Source organism: Neomonachus schauinslandi, chromosome 3 (genome assembly GCF_002201575.2).
Source record: "Neomonachus schauinslandi chromosome 3, ASM220157v2, whole genome shotgun sequence".
NCBI lineage: Eukaryota > Metazoa > Chordata > Mammalia > Carnivora > Phocidae > Neomonachus > Neomonachus schauinslandi.
In genome coordinates, this window is record NC_058405.1 from 184,657,126 (window position 1) to 184,679,421 (window position 22,296).

The 22,296-nt window shown below is 46.3% G+C and overlaps 1 protein-coding gene across 3 annotated transcripts in view; it reads left to right on the forward strand.

Annotated features, from left to right (window-relative positions):
• Positions 1-22,296, forward strand: part of ARMC9 (armadillo repeat containing 9) — a 117,377-nt gene that overhangs the window by 29,882 nt on the left and 65,199 nt on the right. For 2 of the 3 annotated variants that reach the window (XM_021690332.1, XM_044913450.1), the window contains exons 8-13: positions 512-610; positions 7,677-7,711; positions 10,436-10,547; positions 13,868-13,960; positions 18,558-18,648; positions 20,072-20,195. In XM_021690332.1, the coding sequence (XP_021546007.1) occupies positions 512-610; positions 7,677-7,711; positions 10,436-10,547; positions 13,868-13,960; positions 18,558-18,648; positions 20,072-20,195 (554 nt within the window). The remainder of the gene's footprint in view (positions 1-511; positions 611-7,676; positions 7,712-10,435; positions 10,548-13,867; positions 13,961-18,557; positions 18,649-20,071; positions 20,196-22,296) is intronic. The other variant, XM_044913448.1, reaches the window with a different exon arrangement.

A 22,296-nucleotide genomic window follows, 5' to 3' on the forward strand; every position in this document is an offset into this window, starting at 1 on the left:
CATTCCGCAAGCACTTCCCGAGCGACCTGGCCTGTGCTGGGCATATGCGTGATCTCATTCACCCTGTCACCATGACCCACAAACGCAGACATTGTTCGTCTCACTCGACAGATCAGAAGGCAAGGGGCAGAGCTGTTGGTTTTCTTGAGTCCAGGGCTTGAGCCCAGATTTTCAGATGTTAAGCTCACCATTCTTTCTACCACCCGTTGGCCACCCGATTGACTTTCCTGCTGGAATTCACACACACACAGAAATGGTTTAAAATCAGTTTCTTTCACATGACCGTGAGAGTACCATCTCGTGCAATTACAGAATTCAAAATATGATAGCCCACGATCATACCTGCAGTATGTTAACGGTTTATTTCTGTCGGGCCCAGTGCTTTAGCTCCCAGAGCTCCTGTGCGTACCTTACAGAAAGCCTGGTGAGGGCTCTGCTAATCGCTGGGGCCCGTGATGTGCCTGCGGGAGTTTTGGGCCTCTCACCAGCCATCCTCGCGCCCTCTCCACAGATCACCCCGGAGTACCTCCAGAGCGTGTGTGTCCGTCTCTTCAGTGACCAGATGCGGCAGAGCCTGGCCCACAGCGTGGACTTCACGAGGCCTGGGACGGTGAGGCTCTGGGCCCCGCGGCTGCCCCCCAGATTTAAACATAGCCTAACTAAAAAAAATGAAAGAACAAGGGCAAATAACATGCAGGAGTCTGCATTCCAGAGGTCTGTGAAGTCCCAGAAGGAAGAGAAAGCTGTTTTTGAGGAGTGAGCAGCTGGGGGCTGTATCCCGGGGGCGGCGGGCGAGAGGTTTAGTCTGCTCTTCCCCCTGGGGCTGTTCCGTCCAAGGCCTTACCGGTAACAGTGAGCAAAGCAATAGGAAAGGAAGGAAACTTCATTCTCTTTTTTAAAATAACTGCCATATTGGAAGCTGTACCGTCAAAGACAGGTGCTCTCTCTTTTTCTTTTCTTAACTTTTTACTTGGAATAATTGCAAACTTACAAAGAAGTCGCAAAAATAGCACAAAGGACACTTGTATACCCTTTACCCAGATTCAGCGACTGTTGGCATTTTACCCATTTGTTTAGTTTGTCTGCACACACACACACACACACACACACACAGTCTGTTTTCTGAGCCATTTGAGAATAAATCACATATATTACGGCGTTTTACTCCAGTGTAGAGTTCATTTCTTTCTTTCTTTTTTTTTTAATAAAGATTTTATTTATTTATTTGACAGACAGCGAGAGAGGGAACACAAGCAGGGGGAGTGGGAGAGGGAGAAGCAGGCTTCCCGCCGAGCAGGGAGCCCGATGCGGGGCTCGATCCCAGGACCCTGAGATCATGACCTGAGCGGAAGGCAGATGCTTTTAACGACTGAGCCAGTCCGGCGCCCCTAGAGTTCATTTCTTAAAAGGAGTATTCTCTTATGTAACCATACAGTGATCCGCTTCAATAAATTTAATGTCTTTATGATGCTCTTACCTAATCTGGGCATGTTCCTTTTTTTTTTTTTTTAAAGATTTTATTTATTTATTTGACGGAGAAAGACACAGCGAGAGAAGGAACACAAGTAAGGGGAGTGAGAGAGGGAGAAGCAGGCTTCCCACTGAGCAGGGAGCCCGATGCAGGACTCAATCCCAGGACCCTGGGATCATGACCTGAGCCGAAGGCAGACGCTTAATGACTGAGCCACCCAGGCGCCCCTCTGGGCATGTTCCAATTTGTCACCTGAGCCATGTCCTCTATAGTTTTTCCCTCGTTTAAAAAATTGAACATTTCCCTTTTTGTGTTTCATATTTTCTCGTGATTAGATTCAGCGTTTGCATCCCAGGGCAAAATATTACTTAGATGATGTTGCGTCCTTCTTAGGATAGCTCATCCAGAAGCATGTGGTGTTGTGTTGGGGTTCTTAACCTGGGGAATGAGTACACCAGTGTCTCCTGTGGACGTTTTCAAAGTTCTTGAACCCATGTCCCTGGAGCTCACCTCAACCTGCTGTCTGGGCCACAGGCTCAATGGTGGAGCCAGGCGTATTCAGTTCGGAAGGAAGTGTCAGGGGATCCTGAGGCACCCCCATGGGTTAGAGCCACGGCTTTTAATTAAGGGGGAGGGTTTGCACATTAATATTAGGGTCTTCATAAACAGAGGCCTTTTTTAGTATTAAGGAAAAAATGAATACCCTACCTCATTCTCAAGTATGTTTGAAGCAGCTTATTATGAGAAAACACAAATATGAGAAATAAAAAAAATAGAAGATGGAAAGAACAAAATTGTGGTTAGAACTCATAGAAACAGAAAGTAGAGTGGTGGTTCCCTGGGGCTGGGAGGTGGGGGAAGTGGGAGATGTTGGTCAAAGGGTGTAACTTCTGGTTATAAGATGAATAAGCTCTGGGACTTTATAGCATGGTGGCTAATGTTAACAATATTCCATTAGGGGCGCCTGGGTGGCTCAGTTGTTGAGCGTCTGCCTTCAGCTCAGGTCATGATCTCAGGGTCCTGGGATCGAGTCCCACATCGGGTTCCCTCCTCGGCGGGGAGCCTGCTTCTCCCTCTCCTACTCCCGCTGCCTGTGTTCCCCCTCTCGCTGTGTCTCTCTCTGTCAGATAAATAAAATCTTAAAAAAAAAAAAAGCAATACTCCATTATATGCTTGAAGGTTACTGAGAGGGTAGATCTTAAATGTCCTCAGCACCACCCACAGAGTAACTGAGGTGACGGGCGTGTTAACTCACCTGATTGCAGTGATCATTTCAGTCTATACGTGTATCAGTGCAGCACTTTGTACACTTTAAACTTACACAGTGTCCTCTGTCAACTGCGTCTCAGTAATGCTGCGGGGGGCGGGGGGGGAAATTGTGGTGAAAGGACAATGAGGGTAGGACAGTACAAACGAGCGTGTCAGGGCTGCCGGACGCCTGTGGAAGCAGGGACAGACCGTCTCGGAGCTTCCTCGCAGCCCGTGCCGCACGGCCCCGTGAGCAGGTACATGATTTCCTCCCGGGGAAGAGAGACAGTTGCGTGGTGTTCATTAGCTACCTTTCATCACATGATGTGAGTCACTGTAAAAGAACATCCTTGTAAAAGTGTAATAGAACATAGTTGGCTGGGCAAGCCTACAGTCAGTGTAGGATACTGGATTTATAATGTGTGAAGGTACAATTTAGATGGGAAGTCTAGTGGTTGAATGGTAGGATTGAGAGAAGGGCTGCTTTCTTATTTGCCAGGGGTTTAAGTTCTACGCTAGATCCAAACACAATGCCATCAGTTTCAAGAGAAAGAGGTGGGCACGGCCCAGCATGCCCTTTAGGGTGGTCCTCCATCAACTCCTCTCTGTTCTGTTGACCTTGAGTGTTCCAATTCATTGTACCCTATAAACCTGAACCATTTGGAAAATAGGACAATAAAGGAGAAAGGGGCTGGCAATATTGCCATCAACTCTGATGAAGCTTATGTTGGAGAATGTGGATTTTCTTTGTAGACAGGTGGGTTTCCTACATTTAAATCCTGGCATTCAAGAAATGTGGCCACCCAGTGACGGCCAGCTCTGGCCAAGCCCCTCCCCTCCCCTAGCACCACTGGCAGCGAGGGCCCAAGGGCTGCAGGACTGACCTCTGCTCCCTGGGAGCGCTCATCTTCCCCCACCCGGGAAGCAGGGAGCAGGGCTATGTGTGCCCAGTTCTCTCCCAAACCCCCAAAGCCAGGAATTCACCCCCTGGAGCAGGGGGATTATGCTGGTGCAGGGCCCTGCAGAGGAGACACCATGAGTGGGGCCTAGTTCATGCCCACATAACTGTGTCCAGAACTCCACTCACATGAGCAGAGCTGGTGGTCAAATTCCAATGTTCACAGAAGGACTAATAATGACGGGATTGATTTTTTGAAAAGAGAACTCTCTCAGGTGGCCCCTTCCAGTTTGATTGCCTATCACCACCCTACCCCCTGGTTTGTCATCCTGCAGTCCTCACCAGCTCAGGCTCCAGACCATGGGTTAGTATCTCCTGGGAGACAAGGTAAATCTGTGTTTACATTTTCAGCAATCTGATCATTGTAAGAAGGGAAGCATCTCCCTCGGGGCACAAAAGGCAGGGATTTTTTGTTTTCTAAGATTGTACAAGTAATACACAAATGTGCTCACTGGAAAACAACAATCTAATAGTAAACTGAACACAAATCCGTCTCTCCCTCACACTTACCCATCTCCTCTCCCTCCATAGGTGACCCTGGTGACTGTTTCACATCCATCCTTCCAGACTTTAAAAAAGTATATAGAATTAAGGTTTTTTTTTTTTTTTAAAGATTTTATTTATTTATTTGACAGAGAGAGAGACAGCGAGAGCAGGAACACAAGCAGGGGGAGTGGGAGAGGGAGAAGCAGGCTTCCCGCAGAGCAGGGAGCCCGATGCGGGACTCGATCCCAGGACCCTGGGATCGTGACCTGAGCCGAAGGCAGACGCTTAACGACTGAGCCACCCAGGCGCCCTAGAATTAAGGTTTTTATTAGACATATCACTCTGCAACTAGTTTAAAGAGTTTTCTATATCCTTCTGGGTTTATTCATATTTTCCTTATCTTTTAGGGTTTTAATTTAAGAGCAGTATGGTCCATTTAACCATTCCTCTTGCAAACCTTTAGGTGCCGTTTCAGTTTTTTGCTGTTTCTAATAATGATGCAGCACACATCTTTGTATCTGCAGATAGCATGGGAAAGCACCGTGGTTTGTCTCTCTTCTTAGCCCTCTGTTCGTACTGGGTAAGCACAAATGCAGAGACACCCCAGGGAAGGAGTGCCTGATGGAGGAGAGTGACCATCCTTACCCATGTAGAGCATCCATCATAGGGCAGGAGTGGGGAGGGGGAGGGCTGACCATGATACAGAGTCCAGTGCTGACTCCAAAGGTGGAAACCCAAGCATAGCTCTGTGGGTGAGTCCCAAGTCCTGCCTAGTGGTATCTGTGGGTTTTGGGGTTCATTGGCTGGAGAAATTCCCATTTAAATGCATCCTTATTTGGAAAAATGGCCCATTTGGGAATTAACTCTTTTTCAGCAACTCCCAAGTAGACCCCATTGGGAATATAAGTTAAAATACTGCCAGGTGTGATTGCATTATATGTATTTAAGGCTCAGGACATGCAAATCTTAGAAAGCATTTACTTCAAAATCAGCCATCCTTCTTAGCAGTAAAAACCTGCAGGGGCCTGGGGCTGGTGGCGGTAGTGGTGGTGGGGACCCTTTCTTGGATGGCCTCATGCAGTTGCTCAGGAAACACTGCTTGGCATCATTCTGCTGAGGAGGATTCTTCCTAAAGCTTGCTGTTGTGTGGACGGTGACCCTGGCTTGAAGTTCAACACCATCAGACCTTACGTTGTCCGTTATGTTGCTTTCTTAAGTCTTGGCAAGATGCCTGCTCCTTGTCTGCCTCGCCTCTGCACCTCAAGGCAGCCTTTTTGGGTCTCATGCTCCGTGTGCTCCGTGTTGCACACCTAGCTCACCTCTCCTTGCTACACCTCCTACCCCAATGTCCATCCCATACCTGACCTGACCCTGGTGATGTGAGGATTGATCACCTTTGATCTCAGCCAGTTGGTGGGACCGTGATTGGCAGAGAGTGTCTGTACCTCTAGCTCAGATTTCTCTTCTGACTTCCAGACTCAGACTTACAAGCTTTCTCCCTGTGAATGTCTGATAGGCACATCATTTCTACGTCCCAAAACAGGCTCATCTTTTCCTCCAGACAGATGGTCTCCCCTCCTGTACTTCCTGTCTTGGCAAATGACACTCCAGAGAACACCTGCGAATCATCCAAGCCTCTTCCCTCTTTTGGGCCCTATGTTCAGGCAGTCCTAGGGATCTGAGCGCCTTCCTCCCTCCTGCCCCATGTCTTTGTTGCTTTGTGTCTGTTCAGGCTCTTCCTCTTCCTGTCCTGGCTAAAGCAACATTTCCTAACCGGTCTCAGTCTCAAAGCTCTCACCTGTCTGATTACTCATGCATGCGGGAGCGGGGGTGACCTTTCTGGTTGTGTCTTATTTATTTATGCCCTCAAGTTTCAGGAGGGATGTAGGTACGTACAGGCATCAATCATGTTACTGTCTTGCTTCATACCTGTCGTTGCTCCCAGGTCCAAAGTGCTCAGCGTGGAGTCCACAGCCTGCTGTGACCTAATGCCCATCTGTCTCTCCACGCTTAGCTCTGGTCACAGAAAGCCCAAGAGGCCTCAGCACCCCGGCCCCTAGCACTTCCCCACCTGAGCATGGTGCTGCATACGTTGCCTAGCCCCAGGCTCTCAGATGACCGCAGGCCACAGGGTGGAGGCAGGGCCCAGGGTGGTGCCCTCTGTGACCTGGTAAGCCAGAGAGGCACCTGCCCGGAAAGTGCGTTCAGGAACTCGGCACTCCCACCCCACTGACTCAGCCTCATTCCCAAATGCCATGTGCACAGTGTCTCATTTCAGCCCTCGCCTCCTGCACGCACCCCTGCAGTCCCGTGCTGTGCACGTAGCCCTTAGTGTTGCAGAGTTGGCGGTAGCGACGTCCTGTAGAGCAGCTTTTTCCAAAGCGAGTGCCTGCAGACACTAATCCTAGAGGGTTGCCTGTCCCCAAAGCCAACGGCTGATGTATGAAGTTTGGGACACGCCATATTCTGAGATTCTCAACACTCAGCAGTGCACTAAAGACTCTTTAAGAGTCCCACCCGGTACATCTGTAGACGCTTTGACCAAGGGACACTTCGTCACGTAACAGCTTAGACCGATCTCTCAAAACACTTTCTGATGTCACAAAGCATGGGCAAAGCTCCTCATCTCGCTGTTGGCCTGCTCCTGTGGCCCCCATCCATCCTCGTCCCCACCCCATGACCACTGGCTTCAGGGAGTGGTAACGGCTGAGGGCCAGGCTCAGGTTCCTTGCCTGCAGCTGAGCAGCAATGGAGACATAATGCTTCCATTTCACTCTCTGCTCAGGTAGAAATTCTGAGCATGGAGTTCAGTGCGGGGCTCGATCCCAGGACCCTGGGATCGTGACTTGAGCCGAAGGCAGACGCTTAACAGACTGAGCCACCCAGGCGCCCCTAAAGAGAAAATCTTAATAAAGAAAAAGGTCAGGATAATAAAGCCACTTTCATTGCTTTTGTTCTCTGTGACATCTGACTAGGCAGCTTTAAGCACCTCTGGGAGTTTGGTTGGGGAGAACCCGTTTGTTTTTTTATGGAGTATTCCTTGGAGCAGAGTCGCAACAAACCAAGGGTGGTAGGCAGCTTGGGAACTACTTGAGTAGTGTGTAGCTTAACTTCAGTTTGGGCTAATTTTTATTTTATTTATTTAAAATTTTCTTTCTTTGTTTTAGAGAGAGAGTGTGGTAGTGAGCGTGCCTGTGAGGCTGGGGGCGGGGGTAGAGCTGAGGGAGAGGGACAAGCAGACTCCGCGCAGAGCCTGACGCAGGGCTCATCTCATGACCCAGAGATCATGACCTGAGCTGAAATCAGGAGTTGGACGCTTAACCGACTGAGCCACGCAGGTGCCCCTGTTTGGGCTAATTTTTAAATCATATATGATTATGATAGGCGAATCCTGATGGATCAAAACCTTTGCAAATCTGTTGATTCTGTGTGAGTAGAGTGATTTAGGATTAATGCATTGTTCTCACTGCTTAACATGGTCTCTCTTCTTCTCTTTCCACCCCCCACCCCCAGGCTTCAACCATGTTAAGAGCCTCCTTGGCACCCGGGTAAGTAATTGCTCTTAGGAATTGTCAGGATGGTAAACAGCTCTAGGTAAAACTAGAATTCAAACTTTAATAAACATTCATCTTAACAGCCTAGCTTAGAGGAGAGCCTTTGATTAGCTAGAGCTCCGTGTGGATATAAAGGAAATACCAGTAATTATGAGTAATACTGTTAAACTAAAAGTATCTTTTAGTATTAATTCTATTTATTTTGGAGAGATCACATCAAATGGAAAAAAACTGTTGAATTGTTCCTATGATATTCTATAGAGATTAATCTTCTATTGTAGGGCAGTCAACAGCATGTTGCAGTGTCTAAATTTTATGTTCTTTGCTGGCTCACATGTGACCAGGGCCACAGGATGGCTCTGTGGATGCCTGAGCATTCCTATCCAAATCGATTAGGTTGTCACCGTGTGGGTGTCTGATGTTCGGGATCTTCATCCGGTGTGTATGTTGCAGTAACAAAGAAGTTGAGAACCTTTGGCAGAGGCATGAGGACCAGGGTGGGTTCTGGTGACCCTCTGAGCACCCCCCTTGTTGTGGGGTTTCGGGGGGTGCTGTCAGATTACTCAGACACCTGGGAGAGACACAGCCGGCCTCCTCCCTCAGTCCTGCCTGAGTCTGACACTGACCCTGCACTTTGTTCTCTTCAGACAGCGGCTGTATAATGTAGTGCTTATGAGACAGACTGCCGGGGTTAAAATCCCACCTCTGCTGCCGGCTCTGTGACCTTGGACCACTTATGTAACTTCCCTGTGTCTCAGTTTCTTCACTTGTGAAAGGACAATAATAGTAATAACTTTCTTATAGGATTATTGTGAGGATAAAAATGAGTTCATGTGTATAAAGCACTTAGTACAATGCTGGGGGACTTAATAAACTCTCTGGGTGTTTGCTAATGTCATTCCCAGTGGTGTAAGAGGCAAGCTTACCTGCAGAGAGTAAAGGGGGTAGTCAGTGGAGGGGCTAAAGGGGACAAAGGAGAAGGTATGACACAGTCTTCTTGGACAATGGGAGAGTGGCTGGACCACAGAAATGTGGGGCTGCTGAGCAACTTAGCTGGCAATAAATTTAGTGGCTAATATTGCCATTATGGGCAAGTAACTATGGCCCGCGTTTGACAACTTCTCTTCCCTCCAGAAAAAGCACCCCAGCTATAGAACAGTTTTAGACGTGGCTTTACAAATGGAACTTTCTTTTCTAGAACAAGACCTTGTTTAAATTTTAAATTAAAGAATCTTTTTTTATGTTGAAATAATTTCACAGCTGCAAATATTGTGCAAAGAATTCCCCTATGCCCTTCACCCAGATTCCGCATGTTGGTATTTTGCGTAAGCCCGGTACAGTTATCAAAGTCAGAAAATTAATGCTGACGCTGTATCATCTCACCTACAGGCCTTTCTCACATCTTACCAGCTGCTCTATTACGTCCTCCGTCTGGTCCAGCATTCAGTCCAGGATCACACGTTGATGTGGTTGCCATGTCTGTGTTTCCTTTCTTTTGAAGTCATTCTTCAGACTCTGTCTTTCATGGCCTTGACACTTTCAAAGAATACTGGCCAGTTCTTTGTAATTGGAATTTCTAAAGTATCTGTGTTCATTCTAAACACAGTGGTATCTGCCTCAGGAAAATACGTGTCAGAATAATGAGTGTGCACATGTGCGTGGCTCTGCTGTGTGATGTGCAGAATAGAGCCTCCTCCCAGGAGTGTTTACTGGGATCTCATCTGTTGCCCCGTTCTCAGGCCTTTTCTCCTGGGCCCTATGAGAGGATCTCATTTTGTCTTTTAAAAACTAACATTAAGAAAACTAGCATGTAGTATTTTTTTATAATGTAATACATGCTCATTATAGAAAAGTTGAATGCTATAGGCACATATGAAGAAAATTTACAGTACCCTAAATGCTGTCCCCCTGGGGTCTTACCTCCTTTCCACCCTTCCACCCACCCTTACCTCTATTCCATCCTTTAAAACTAATGCAATGAGTGAAATGGGTGAAGGAGACCAAGAGGTACAAACTTGCACTTATAGAATAGAAACTCCTGGGATGCAGTGGACAGCCTGGGAGCTATAGTCAGTAGTAGTACTGTATTGCAAATTTAAAAGTTGCTGAGAAAGTAAATCTTAAAAATTCTCATCCCAAGAAAGGAAACATGGGAACTTTGTATGGTGACAGAGGGTAAAGAGACTCAGTGTGGTGACCACTACACACTATGTACAAATGGCGAATCATTATGTCGTGGGCCTGCAACTAATGTAATGTAGCTCAGTTACACGTCAATGAAGAGCAGAAGAACCCCTCATCTTTTTTTTTAAGATTTTATTTTTTTTGTAATCTCTACCTCCAACATGGAGCTTGAACTCACAACCCCAAGATCAAGAGTTGCACGCTCTACCAAATGAGCCAGCCGGGCACCCCAAGAACCCATCATCATGCATCTTTTCACCCAAGTCCTCATGAGCCCCCGTTTAGTATTGTGCCGGGAATATTGATCTTAGTATTAATATTCCCTGCACAGTGTCAGGAAAACCATACCGTCGTTTTTGACTTGTCTTATGCTGAAATGATTATAGAATCACAGGAAGTTGACCCCCCAGGCCCCTTCCCCCTCCCATGGGGGAAAACAGCTGGGCCACCGCTGGTGTCCCGATACTCAGGAGGTCTAATGAATGTGCCCTTTTGCCCTTTTCTCCCTCTCTCTGAACTTGTGTGGCTGAGTAGGAAACTGAAGGATGTCCCATTGCTGCCCTCCTTGGATTATGAGAAACTGAAGAAGGATTTGATTTGGGGGAGTGACCGCTTGAAAGCCTTCTTGTTGCAGGCTCTGCGCTGGGTATGTACCTTTCCCTTGAAGTTAAGAAGAAAAAAAAGACCGTGCCGGTTTCCTTGGCTGGCTACCTTGCTTGTATCTTGTACCCCATTTACCACAAATCCTTCTTCGTGCTGCCTGCCGACACCAAGAGCTAAAGGTAAAAACAGCTTCTGAAGACAGCCTTGGCCTCTTGGTAAGAACCCGGGTGTTGAGCTCGCAGTTGCCCATGCTGTCCCTCGGTCGTTTGCTCTGTGCAGTTTCAAGCCTGCCCCCGTCGTCAGTCGTGAGCCAGCCTCCCAGCCAGCGGGGTCGGCGCGGGAGAGCCCAGAGTCACTCTCGTGACAGCTTCACAAAGACCTCTGCATTTAGGTGCTCCCTGGGGCCACTCGAGCAGACAGCAGGGGTGGACACTGATGAACCAGTCTTTAAGGGAAGTCAAGCCTCGTCTGAATTGTTGCTTTTCTTCCCACTCTTCAGATTGGTCCCAGTTAAGCCAGTGGTTCTCAAGATTTTTAGTCTCAGACCCATTGGCACTCTCAAATTGCTGAGGACCTTAAAGGGTTTAGTTTATGTGAATTTTATATACCAATATTTATAGTATTAAAAATTAAAACAACATTTTATTTTTAATTTATTTTTTAAAGATTTTATTTATTTGACAGAGAGAGACACAGTGAGAGAGGGAACACAAACGGGGAGTGGGAGAGGGAGAAGCAGGCTTCCCGCAGAGCAGGGAGCCTGATGCGGGGCTCGACTCCAGGACCCTGGGATCATGACCTGAGCCGAAGGCAGACACTTAATGACTGAGCCACCCAGGTGCCCCAAAACTGAGAACATTTTAAATATTCATTCATTTAAGATGAACAGCAATGAACCCAGAACATAACATAAATAACATATTTTTAAATATTAAAAAATAACCATTTTCCTCTTTTAAATTTTTTTGAAGCTTTTATTCATTTTGAAAGAGAGAGAGAGCACGAGAGTAGGGAGGGTCAGAGGGAGAAGCAGGCTGCCTGCTGAGCTGGGAGCCCAATGTGGGGCTCAATCCCAAGACCCTGGGATCATGACCTGAGCCAAAAGCAGATGCCCAACCAACTGAGCCACCCAGGTGCCCTAAAAATAACTATTTTCCAAACAAAAAAAATTAATAAGGAAAGTGACATTTTTTTAAATTTTGGCAAACTTCTTTAATGTCTGGCCTGATGGAGGGACAGCTGGATTCTCACATCTGCTTCCCCAACTGATTCATCACAGTGTCACACTTCATATAGCCTCTGAGAGATTGACCATGAAAAAGATAAATCAGGGGCTCCTGGCTGGCTCAGTCAGTAGAACATGAAATTCTTGATCTCGGGTTCTTGAGTTCGAGCCCCATGCTGGGTGTAGAGATTACTTAAAAAAATAAAATGTTTAGGGGCACCTGGGTGGTTCAGTCCAGTTAAGCATCTGCCTTCGGCTCAGGTCATGATCCCAAGGTCCTGGGATTGAGCCCCACGTCAGGCTCCCTGCTCAGCAGTGAGTCTGTTTCTGCCTCTCCCTCTGCCCCTCCACCTGCTTGTGCTGACTTTCTCTCCCTCTCTCAAATAAATAAATAAAATCTTAAAAAGAAATAAAATAAAATCTTTTTTAAAAAGATAAATTATATCTTAGTATTATGAAAATAATCATGACCTTGTAGACTCCTTGGAAGGTCTTTGGGGACCCCTAGGATTCCACAGACTACACTTTGAGAACTGCAGGTCTAGGCCAACACTGGTTGGCTCTTTAACTGAATGAGCCATTCTAACTTAGGATGTAATCGTGTCAGACGCCTTCATGGATCCCTGAATTTCAGGGTATGTTGGCGTCAAAATGGCTTTGAGTAATTTCCCCATCTCTATAGAAAAGGGTCTCCTCACTTGCACTTCTGATGGTTGGTCATGCTTCCTGGAATATGGTCTTGAGGAGTACTCTGAGGATGCATCCAGGATCAGCAGGAGTCCTGTGGTCAGTTGGTGATGTCTGCCTCAGTTGACTAGGGTGGGTGGGCAGCGTGAGGAATCTCAGGGGACCGTCCCTACCCCGCACATTGCCTCTGTCTGCTCAAGTTAGCAAACTCATTCTCTGGCTCCCACTTTGTCCACCCCGCACCTCCTCTCAATCCGTGCTACTGAGCCTCTTGGTGAGACAGGGTATTCCTTTGCTGAGTGAATGACATTGTCACAGAATAACCAGGAAGAATAAAGAGATGTCTTAAGATCTTGTCTGTGTCCCCCTCCAGCTTCTCACCCCTCCACCCCATTCCAGCACCCTGGCCCCGGCTTCAGGGAACTGGATGGAAGGGCGGCAGCCCCCACCTGTGACGCTCTCAGCACACCCTCCTTTAATATGGTGCTCTCTCCCCTCACGGCCTTCCTGTTTGGCCTCGGTGGATCCAGTCTGTCAGCGACACCGCCTCTGGAGGCCTCCACCTTTCAGTCCTGGGGGCTTCTGCTGCTCTTGTCTTCTTCCATGTGGTTCTTTACACGTCCAGCCCCTCCTCAGCAGAGGCAGGGCCCACAGTCTCAGGGGTCTTTAGTAGGATTTTCCTGGAAAAGCAAGGACGTTTGCTCACGTTAGTTTTGTGACTTTCTCATATAATTCATGCCTGTACACACTCATACACATTTCACACACTCCCCATACAGCATTTTTTTTTTTCTAGCCCCCTGGACACTAAGTGAATTCTTCCTTAATACAATGCAAGAGGCTTATGACTTTCAGAATCTACAAAATTCTACCACCTACCCCTTACACACACTCACACACACACGCACACGCAGTATTGCTGCATCAGTCCCTATAGTATAAAGTCTAGTTTGTTGGCGATGCATTGGCTCCAAGCCCTCAGCAACCTGCCCTGTGCCGACCCCCACATGCCTCCTGCGTTGGCACGCCTCCCAGACCCGTACCACACTTCCTTCCCCGCCCATGCTCACATTCCCCTGTGCTGACTAAATAGCCTGCTCATCCTTCAGGGGCCAACTCTAGAGCCCCTTCGTGTGAGAAAACCTCTAGGTGTTGGTGGGCTCTCCCTTATTTATACACTTACCATCTGGGCATTTTATCACTTCCCTTCTCTGGAGATTTCATGTGTGTGAGTTGACTCCTACATCACCCATTAGGAAATATAATATCACAACTTCTTGTTAGTTGACTGGTTGACTGGGTAGCTACTCCCACCCTCCCCCCACCAGAATATTATTTACTTTGGTTAAATGTGTAGTTACTGCTACTGCCATTTAAAAGATACCCACTATATGAACATTTTTCTCCATATTAAAACTTGGGTCTGTGACTTTTCTTTTTCTTCATTCTAGCGCTTGACCACATCCCATCCTGGAGAGCAGAGGGAGACCGTTCTGGAAGCCTACGTCGGCAACGACCTCCTGGATTGTCACAGCCACAGCCAGGTCCGTGAGAGATTGGCCAGAGCCCAGCCAGGGCCTTCATTTTGAGGGGGTGATCTTAGCAGTAGGAGGAGGCTTGACTTTATATGATATGTCAGCCTAGTGACTGCATGTCAACCTCGAGCTTCTGGTAGCTGGTGAGATCTGCTACTCACCCCAGACTTTGGCCCACTTTTCACCTCTAATAGAGTCCTAAACAGGTTAGAACTGCTTGATTCAACTCTGGAGCTCTTTCCTGTCATGTTTCCTTTTCCCAAAATCCCAACTCTTTGTCTCACTCCACCCCTTAACCATGAGTCCTGCAAGCTCAGCATGACTTACGGCGGGCAAGGCGGGTAAGCCAATTCAATTGTTTTTCATCTGGGCCTGACTTAAAATATGTTAACACAATATTTGTATATAGTTTTGGACCAGATAGATCTGATGATGCAGTGGGCAAAGTATGGGATTTGGAGTGAAATTAACTGGTTTTAAACCTCTGCCCTACTGCCCATGAGCCAGATAACCTTAAGTAAGATACTGGGTGTGTGGGCGCTTCCTATTTCGGAGAAGAAGCCATCACCTGCCTCGTGAGGTTGTGGGGATAATTGCGTTTGGCCACATGTGGGAAGTACTTAACCCAGTGCCCAGCACAGAGTAGCCAATACGTGGTGGTTTCCCTCCCTGCTCTTCACCCTGTTACCTGTTATCAACAGCAGGCTTCACTGGACAGGAGGAGGAGTGAGATCTTGAACATGGCATATAGAAAGACACTGCATTTCATTATCTGCATTCAGTGTTATCCAAAATGATCTAAATACTTGACCTCCCTATTCTGAAGCTTCACAGGGTGTGCACTGGATGGAATATCAACACCCCTTAGGATCGCCGATGAAACAGCACCCTGCAGAAGCTAATCACACGTTAGTCTATCCTGCACACAGGCGTAGTGTTGGAGAATTTTGAGTTGCCAGTTTTTGTGTTTTTTTTTTTTCCCAAAGATTTTATTTATTTATTTGACAGAGAGAGAGACAGCGAAAGCAGGAACACAAGCAGGGGGAGTGGGAGAGGGAGAAGCAGGCCTCCCGCCGAGCAGGGAGCCCCCATGTGGGACTCGATCCCAGGACCCTGGGATCATGACCCGAGCCGAAGGCAGACGCTTAACGAGTGAGCCACCCAGGCGCCCTTGAGTTGCCAGTTTATTCTTTGAATGTAGTCTTGCTGCTCCCGTGAAAGAGTTGTATTTAGTTTGAAAAATAGTCTCTCAAATTTTTGACTTACTTCCTTTTACTTTAATTTCTGCTTATTTTTGTAATGGCATTGAAACCAACTTACCAGGCATGAAGCAGCTGAAAAATATATTGTTGTGACTTTACAAACTCAGATTCAAAGAGTAAATTCAATATTGAATCTTTCTAAAACTATCTTATTTCATTAAATCTGAGATGCATTCCCCTCCCCCCCATTTTAGGATTCTGGGAAATTAGAACCTATCTAATAGTCAGTGGCCTGTTACAGCTTAATTGGCTTCTTGCCTGTCTTGGTTGTATATATAAAAAACAACGTGTTCTCTAATGAAAGACGTCCTAGGTTTTGTGATATTTGTCATAATGCTGTGATCTCTGTAGCCCTCGAAGACATGTCATTTCTTCCCCAAGTCATTATTTTTAATTGCGATGGTTTATTTTAAGCAAGGAATGAGCTGGAGCTATCTTAAGGTGTCAGAGAATCTGCAGAGCAGGAAAACTTGAGCAAAATGGATGCCATGTCACCATGACACCAGAGAGATTGGCCCTTTCAGCCAGGAAATTGGACCGGTCGTTTAGTGAGTTCTAATAGCTGAGCTATTCTCAGAGTTTATCATGCAGTCTTATCACCTGGAAAGCTCATTAAAACACAAACTACCGGGCCCCTGCAGTTTCCATTTAGTAAGTCTGGGATGGGGCCTGCGAATTTGCATCCCCAACAAGTTTTCAGGTGATGCTGCTGCTGCTGGTCCAGGACCACACTTTCGAGAATCACTATTCTTTCTTATCCAACTGAGAGAATAACATCCTATAGTTAACAGCTTTCGGAGAAAGGATGGGTGAGAAGTAGATTTTTTGAGATGATGTATGTCAGAAAATGTCTTTATTCTTTGTATGAAATTCTGGGTTGTAAATAATTTTCCTTCATTACTTGGAAGATCTTGCTCTGTTGTCTTTTAGGTTCCAGTGTTGCTGTTGAGAAGTCCAAAGCCATTCTATTTCCTGATCCTTTGTATGTGGCCTGGTTATTTCTCCCTAGCAGCCTGTTGAGTCTTCTGTCACCAGTGTTAAAAAATGTCGCACTGATGTCTTTCATGAGGTGTATTTTGATTCATTGTTTTGAGTGCTTTGGGAGCCCTTTCCATCTGACAAGTGCAGTCCTGGGAATTTTTCTTGATTTTATTCTGTTGATGATTTCCTCTCTGTTTTCTCGGTTCTCTCTCTCTGAATGTTGGACTCTTGAACTGGTTCTCTGGTTCTGTCTTTTCTCTCATATTTTCTGTTTTTCTTCTTGCTCTGCTTTCTGGGAGATCTCCTCATCTTTATTCTCCAACCCTTCTGTCGAGTTTTTCACTCCCCCTTTTTATGGCAATCTGTTTTTTCATGGATACAGTACAGCCTCTTGTGTCTCTGAGGCTACTATGAGTGACACATTTTCGCTTATCTCTGGTTTTCTTCTCCCTGCACAGTCCCATTTCCTTCAGGTTGCCCCCGCCATTTGTTTTGACTCTGTCTCCCGTACTGGAAACTTGCCTTGGGTTTCTGGTAGACCTTGGTTATCTCATAATGTTTTGAGTGGGGGAATGAAAGCCGGTTGGAAATTCTGAGTATGAGGGTAGGGCCTGTAGACGCAGAGCTCCACTAAGAGTGATCTAGGTGGGCTGTCTAGTAGGAACCTCTGATTTTAGGATCTCTGGTTCTTTTCTCTTGGGCTGGTGGTCATTTTCCTCCAAGAAGAGTCTTCTGATCTCCTACCTAGAGGGTGAAGGTCTGGGTGCAGCCTTCTGGGAGCCAGGTAGGAGAATAGGATGGGGTGCTCTCTGTTCAGTATTCATTCTGCATTTAGGCACTGTCCCTTCTCCCTATTTGGGTGTAGAAGCCCTGCTCACCTGTGCCAGGTGTCCCCCTCTGTTAATAGGATTTTTGTCCCCTTGGTGCCCATGGTTCTTGGTCACGCCGCTTCAAAGAATAAAGAGGTAGACCAGACAAAGAGTGGTGGGCAGCAAAGCAAAGTTTATTGAGCAAGAGTGTAAAGCTCCCGGAGAGGGCGGGGGGCCTGAGTGGGTTGCCCCCAGAGTTTCTAAGTTTAGGGGTTTTTATCAGCTCTTCTGTAAAACTGTCTTAAGCAATCACGGTGTGCTGAGTCATCCCAATCAGGACTTTGGTCACATATCTGTCTACCTATTAGGTTAATGTCTGTGCTGATGGTCTTTTTTTGCTGACATCTGGGGGCTTAGGTCTTAACTGCCCCTTGCCCGTGATACTGACAAATGCTTGCGGTTAATTGTCTTATTTTAGGACATTTTGCAGAAGTCATTTCTGCAAAGGCTGCAAAACAATGCAAGTGTGATCCTGTCTAAGCTGCAAAACAGGACGTTAGTGCTGTTTTATCTTAGCTGTCCTGACTCCATATTTTCTTGTTGGGGACCCTGGCCCTGACTGCCTACCTGTCCAACTCACTCCTCCCAGCCCCAGAAACCTTTCGTGTTAGCCTTGCAAGGGAGCACCCCCGGACTGATGGAGGGAAATAGGCGGGAGGACGGTAGGGAGGAGCAGCAAGAGTGGGACCCAGCTGCAGCTTTAACAGCTTTCACCTATTCTTCTTTATTTTTTTTTCCTTCTGAGGATGAAGTGTTGTAAATTGAGTAATTCCTCATTGCCCATTGCTTCCTTTGAGACTTGGCATTCTTGGGTCTGCTAAAGTCTGTCACCACCCTGCATTCCCGATTCCAAAATCGTGTTGTTAGCATTACTTGTGCTCCCTCTCTGTCCTTCAGAATTTATGCCTTTTTTAAAGAACTCCACGCACTGTAGCTTTACTGTGGTTTGCAGGGAACAAATTTAGATGCGTGTATTGGATCAATCATGAACCTGGAAAAACAGGAGCAGTGGTCATCACAAACGGCATTCCTCCCTTGTGCCAGCCACTGGCTAAGTGCACTGTAGAATTCAGTCTTTCAGCTTAGAAGTCTCAGTAACTTGTCCTTGTCAGCTCTCATAAAAAAAACCAGTTGGAGGGGCCCCCGGGTGGCTCAGTCATTAAGTGTCTGCCTTTGGCTCAGGCCATGATCCCAGGGTCCTGGGATTGAGCCCCACATCGGGCTCCCTGCTCCGCGGGAAGCCTGCTTCTCCCTCCCCGACTCCCCCTGCTTGTGTTCCCTCTCACTGTGTCTCTCTGTCAAATAAATAAAATCTTAAAAAAAAAAAAAATCAGTTGGAAATTGAGATTTCCAGATGAAGTGTTGACTTCAGTCTGTTTCACCTCTAATAACTGCGCACAAAGGCAGAGAACCGCACACCCACAGAGGAGCCACATGTTTGGCTCTGTTTCCTTTACCCTCATCCTTTCCCTCTCTGGATGCTTCTGCCCGCAGAGGAGCGTGCTCCAGCTGCTGCAGTCCAGGAGCGAGGTGGTTCGGCAGTACATGGCCCGGCTCGTCAATGCCTTCGCGTCCCTGGCAGAGGGTGAGTCGTCAGCTTTTCTTCAAAGAGAACGGCTAGGTCTTACTTAGTGCATTCTGTTCCTTTGAAAGGGGACATTCCTCTTCAGGTTCCTTAAAGGCGCCGTATGTTTCCTCAGTATATTCCTGTTCAGTGCATCAAAGGTGTCTCGTGCAAGCTGGTTGCTGTCACATTGCTTAGTTTATGTCAGAGCAAATTTTGATGGTTTTAGAGTTTATAAGCCTTCTGGTTTTATTTTATAAGCTTTCTGGTTTTGTAACAGTACTATTTAGACTGTTTTCAAGTATATAACAGGTAATGCATTTTCTGTAATTTTCTGCTTAAGGCAAAATAAAGTTAGTGAAATAATCAGAGCTGATCCCAATAGGCACTGCATCATTTCCTTCAAGAGACTTTCTTGGGGGCGCCTGGTGGGCTCAGTCGGTGGAGCGTGTGACTCTTGACCTCTCAGGGTTGTGGGTTCAAGCCCCGCATTAGCTGTAGAGTTTACTTAAAAATAAAATCTTAAAAAAAAAAAAAAAAAGCGGATAACCTCTTATACCAAGAGGATTTGAAAATTCCAAAGGTAATACACACCAAAGCTGAATTCAGAATGACTTTACAAAGTATCATTATCTTCCATAAGTTCTGCTTTGTTTCAGCTTTTTAAATGTGAATAAAGGGAGTTTTCAAATTATGAATATATGATACTCCAAAAGTTGGTTCACTCAATTATTTGCTTGTTCTTCCAACCATTTAGCAGACCTTTATTATGAACGAAGGTACATGCATTAACATCATCTGTATCAAGACTCAAGTCCACAATGGGCTAGTGATAACTCAAGGCTTATTGTAGGGTCCCAGGTATGGTTCCCAACTCCTTCTGCAGGCCACGGGTACGTCTAGAAGGAGCAAGGCGTGTGGCCAGAAAGCATTACTATTTGACAGCCTCTATTATAAAGACTAAGGAGCCCATAACATATAGATTCCTCACCTTCTTTCTCCCTGTAGATCTGGCAGTGTTCCCCACAAAAACATAGTGATGAATTATGTTTAAAGATTATTTATTTATTTATTTATTTGAGAGAGAGAGAAGGAGAAGCAGACTCTCCAATGAGCACGGAGCCCAACACGGGGCTTGATCTCACAATTCTGAGATCACGACCTGAGCTGAAATCAAGAGTTAGAGGCTTAACCAACTGAGCCACGTAGATGCCCCATGATGAATTATGTTTCGATTATAAGAAGAGTGGTTTTCTCGTCATTAAATAGTTGATTGGACAAAACCAACTTTGCAGAAGAAACAGGTTTTAAGTTTTTTTTAGAACCTAAAATTAGCTAAACTCTACATGTATTACATGCAAAGTGTTCATAGAAAGTGATTTTGGGGCATTAACTTAACAGAAGATAAATTCTCTCACCCGTGCATCTCTGGTTATATTATTAGGTCGTCTCTACCTGGCCCAGAGTACAAAGGTGCTGCAGATGCTGGAGGAAAGGCTGAAGGAGGAGGATGAGGACATCGTCACCCGCGAGAATGTTCTCGGGGCCTTGCAGAAGTTCAGCCTCAGGTGCTGACCGTGCAGTAGGTCTTCGTGGCTCCTGTGAAATCAGATAGGGCTTATGTGAGCCACTGTTTAGTCCCAGTGGCAGCCCAAGAGGCAGATGATATTTTCAGTTAACATTTAGGAGAGGTTGGGTGACTTTCCAAGATGGAGCTAGAAAGCTTATCTCGAATCCTCGAAACCTTCTGTTCAAGCTGCTGCAGAGGGAGGAAGTGCTGTTGCGGTCTCCTCGTGACCGGTAGCTGGTGCTGGCCAGGGGCTGGATTGTGTTCCAGGCCGCATGCCCACGAACAAAACCTGATAGGGCTCAGCCTGATAGTTGCTCACAGCCCGTTATGGGAGGTGCACGTAAACGCACAGTCACGTCGGTGTGCTAGGTAGTTCCGTGGAAGGCAGGTTTGGAGCCTCCCGCTTCCTTGTGCATGCGTCCCAGCAGCCCACCCTGTAGTCTCCACCTGGACCCTGTCAGGACTTGCATGCTCTATCCACCTAGAGCTTGCTTTTTTTTCATGAACAGCTTCATCGAAGTGTACTCTCATAGCACAGAATTCATCCCTTTTAAATGTACCATTCACTCATTTTTAGTATACTTACAGAGTTGTACAACCATCACCACAAGCTAATTTTAGAACATTTCCATCACCACACAAAGAAACCTCAGGCCCATTTCCAGTCCTTATTCCGACCCCCAGCCCTAGGTAACCACTGATTTGTTTTTTGTAGTGTTACCCATAATGGACATTTTTAGGTAAGTGGAATCATATAATATTTGTTCTGTTTGACTGGCTTCTTTCACTTAGCATAGCGTTTCTGAGGTTCATCCATATGGTAGCCTGTGTGAGTACTTTCTCCTTTTGTAATGCTGAAGAACACGCCATTTCATGGAGAGACCACATTTGGTTTATCTGTTCATCAGTTGATGGACATCTGGATTTTATCTACTCTTTGTGTCTAATCGTGTTCTGAACATTTGCCTACAAGTCTCTGTGTGGATGCATCCTTTCCCTTCCCCTGAGTCAGTCAGTGTCTAGGAGTGGAGTCACTGAGTCATGGAATTCTTCCAGCATGTGGATTCCCTCAGGAGCACCTCACTTTCTCTTTGCCTTAGGAAGAATTCTAGTACCTTGAGTCCTCAGCTTTTTCTGATCGTTAGTCCTCTTCTGGACGTACTTTCTTCCTGTCAGACGTGGTTGACATGTGATTGACTCTCGCTAGTATCCTAAGGCCTGCAAAGTGACTTATTCTAAGTGTGCACATTTAGAGAGGGAAAGCAGTAGGTGTTCAGTTCCTACTGTTTGCCAGGTCCCTGCCAATGAAAAGTTCTTGTTCAAACTATGTGTGAATTGAAAAGAACTGTAAGTGGTAAACTCCAGTAGTAAAGCTCTTGTTTCCTCAGATCATATGAACACTTGATTTTTGTTTAGAAAGATAATTTAGCTTGATGTTGACCGTATTTGGAAAATTTTTGGAAATTTAATAACTATAGTAACAAAGATAAGATATAATGAAGAAATACTTCCTCCTGGTAATATAGATATTTATTGCCAGCTTTTTCTTGTGCTTCAAACAGTAATAAGCTATTCTGTTCTAGAAATATGCTTGATGTTTTTGCAATGTTCTAGGGTCTGTACAATGAAGGTAGAAAGTAGTTAGGATTACCAAGAGTGTTGCCTTCATTGTATTCCAGTAAATTTCGCTGGTGAGTGAGTGTGGTGTTTAAGAGTAGCACAGACAGGCGCCTGGCTGGCTCCGTGAGTGGAGCATGTGACTCTTGATCTCAGGTTGTGAGATCCAGCACCACGTTGGGTGTAGGGATTACTTAAAAAAATAAAATCTTAAAAAAAAAAGAATAGCCCAAACAGATAGTGCCCTGGGTGGGAGTTTTACCGTAGCCTGTTCATTAGGGGATGTACAGTGGTGTTTCTTCCATGGTGTTTTGATTTTCAAAGAATTCACATGACTTCTCATGGTGATACCATCATGCTTAATCTCATCAATTCTTTGGTGGGGGGAGGGGCAAAGGGAGAGGGAGAGAGTCTTAGGCAGGCTCCACACCCAGTGCAGAGCGGGACGTGGGGCTCGATCTCACAACCCTGAGATCATGACC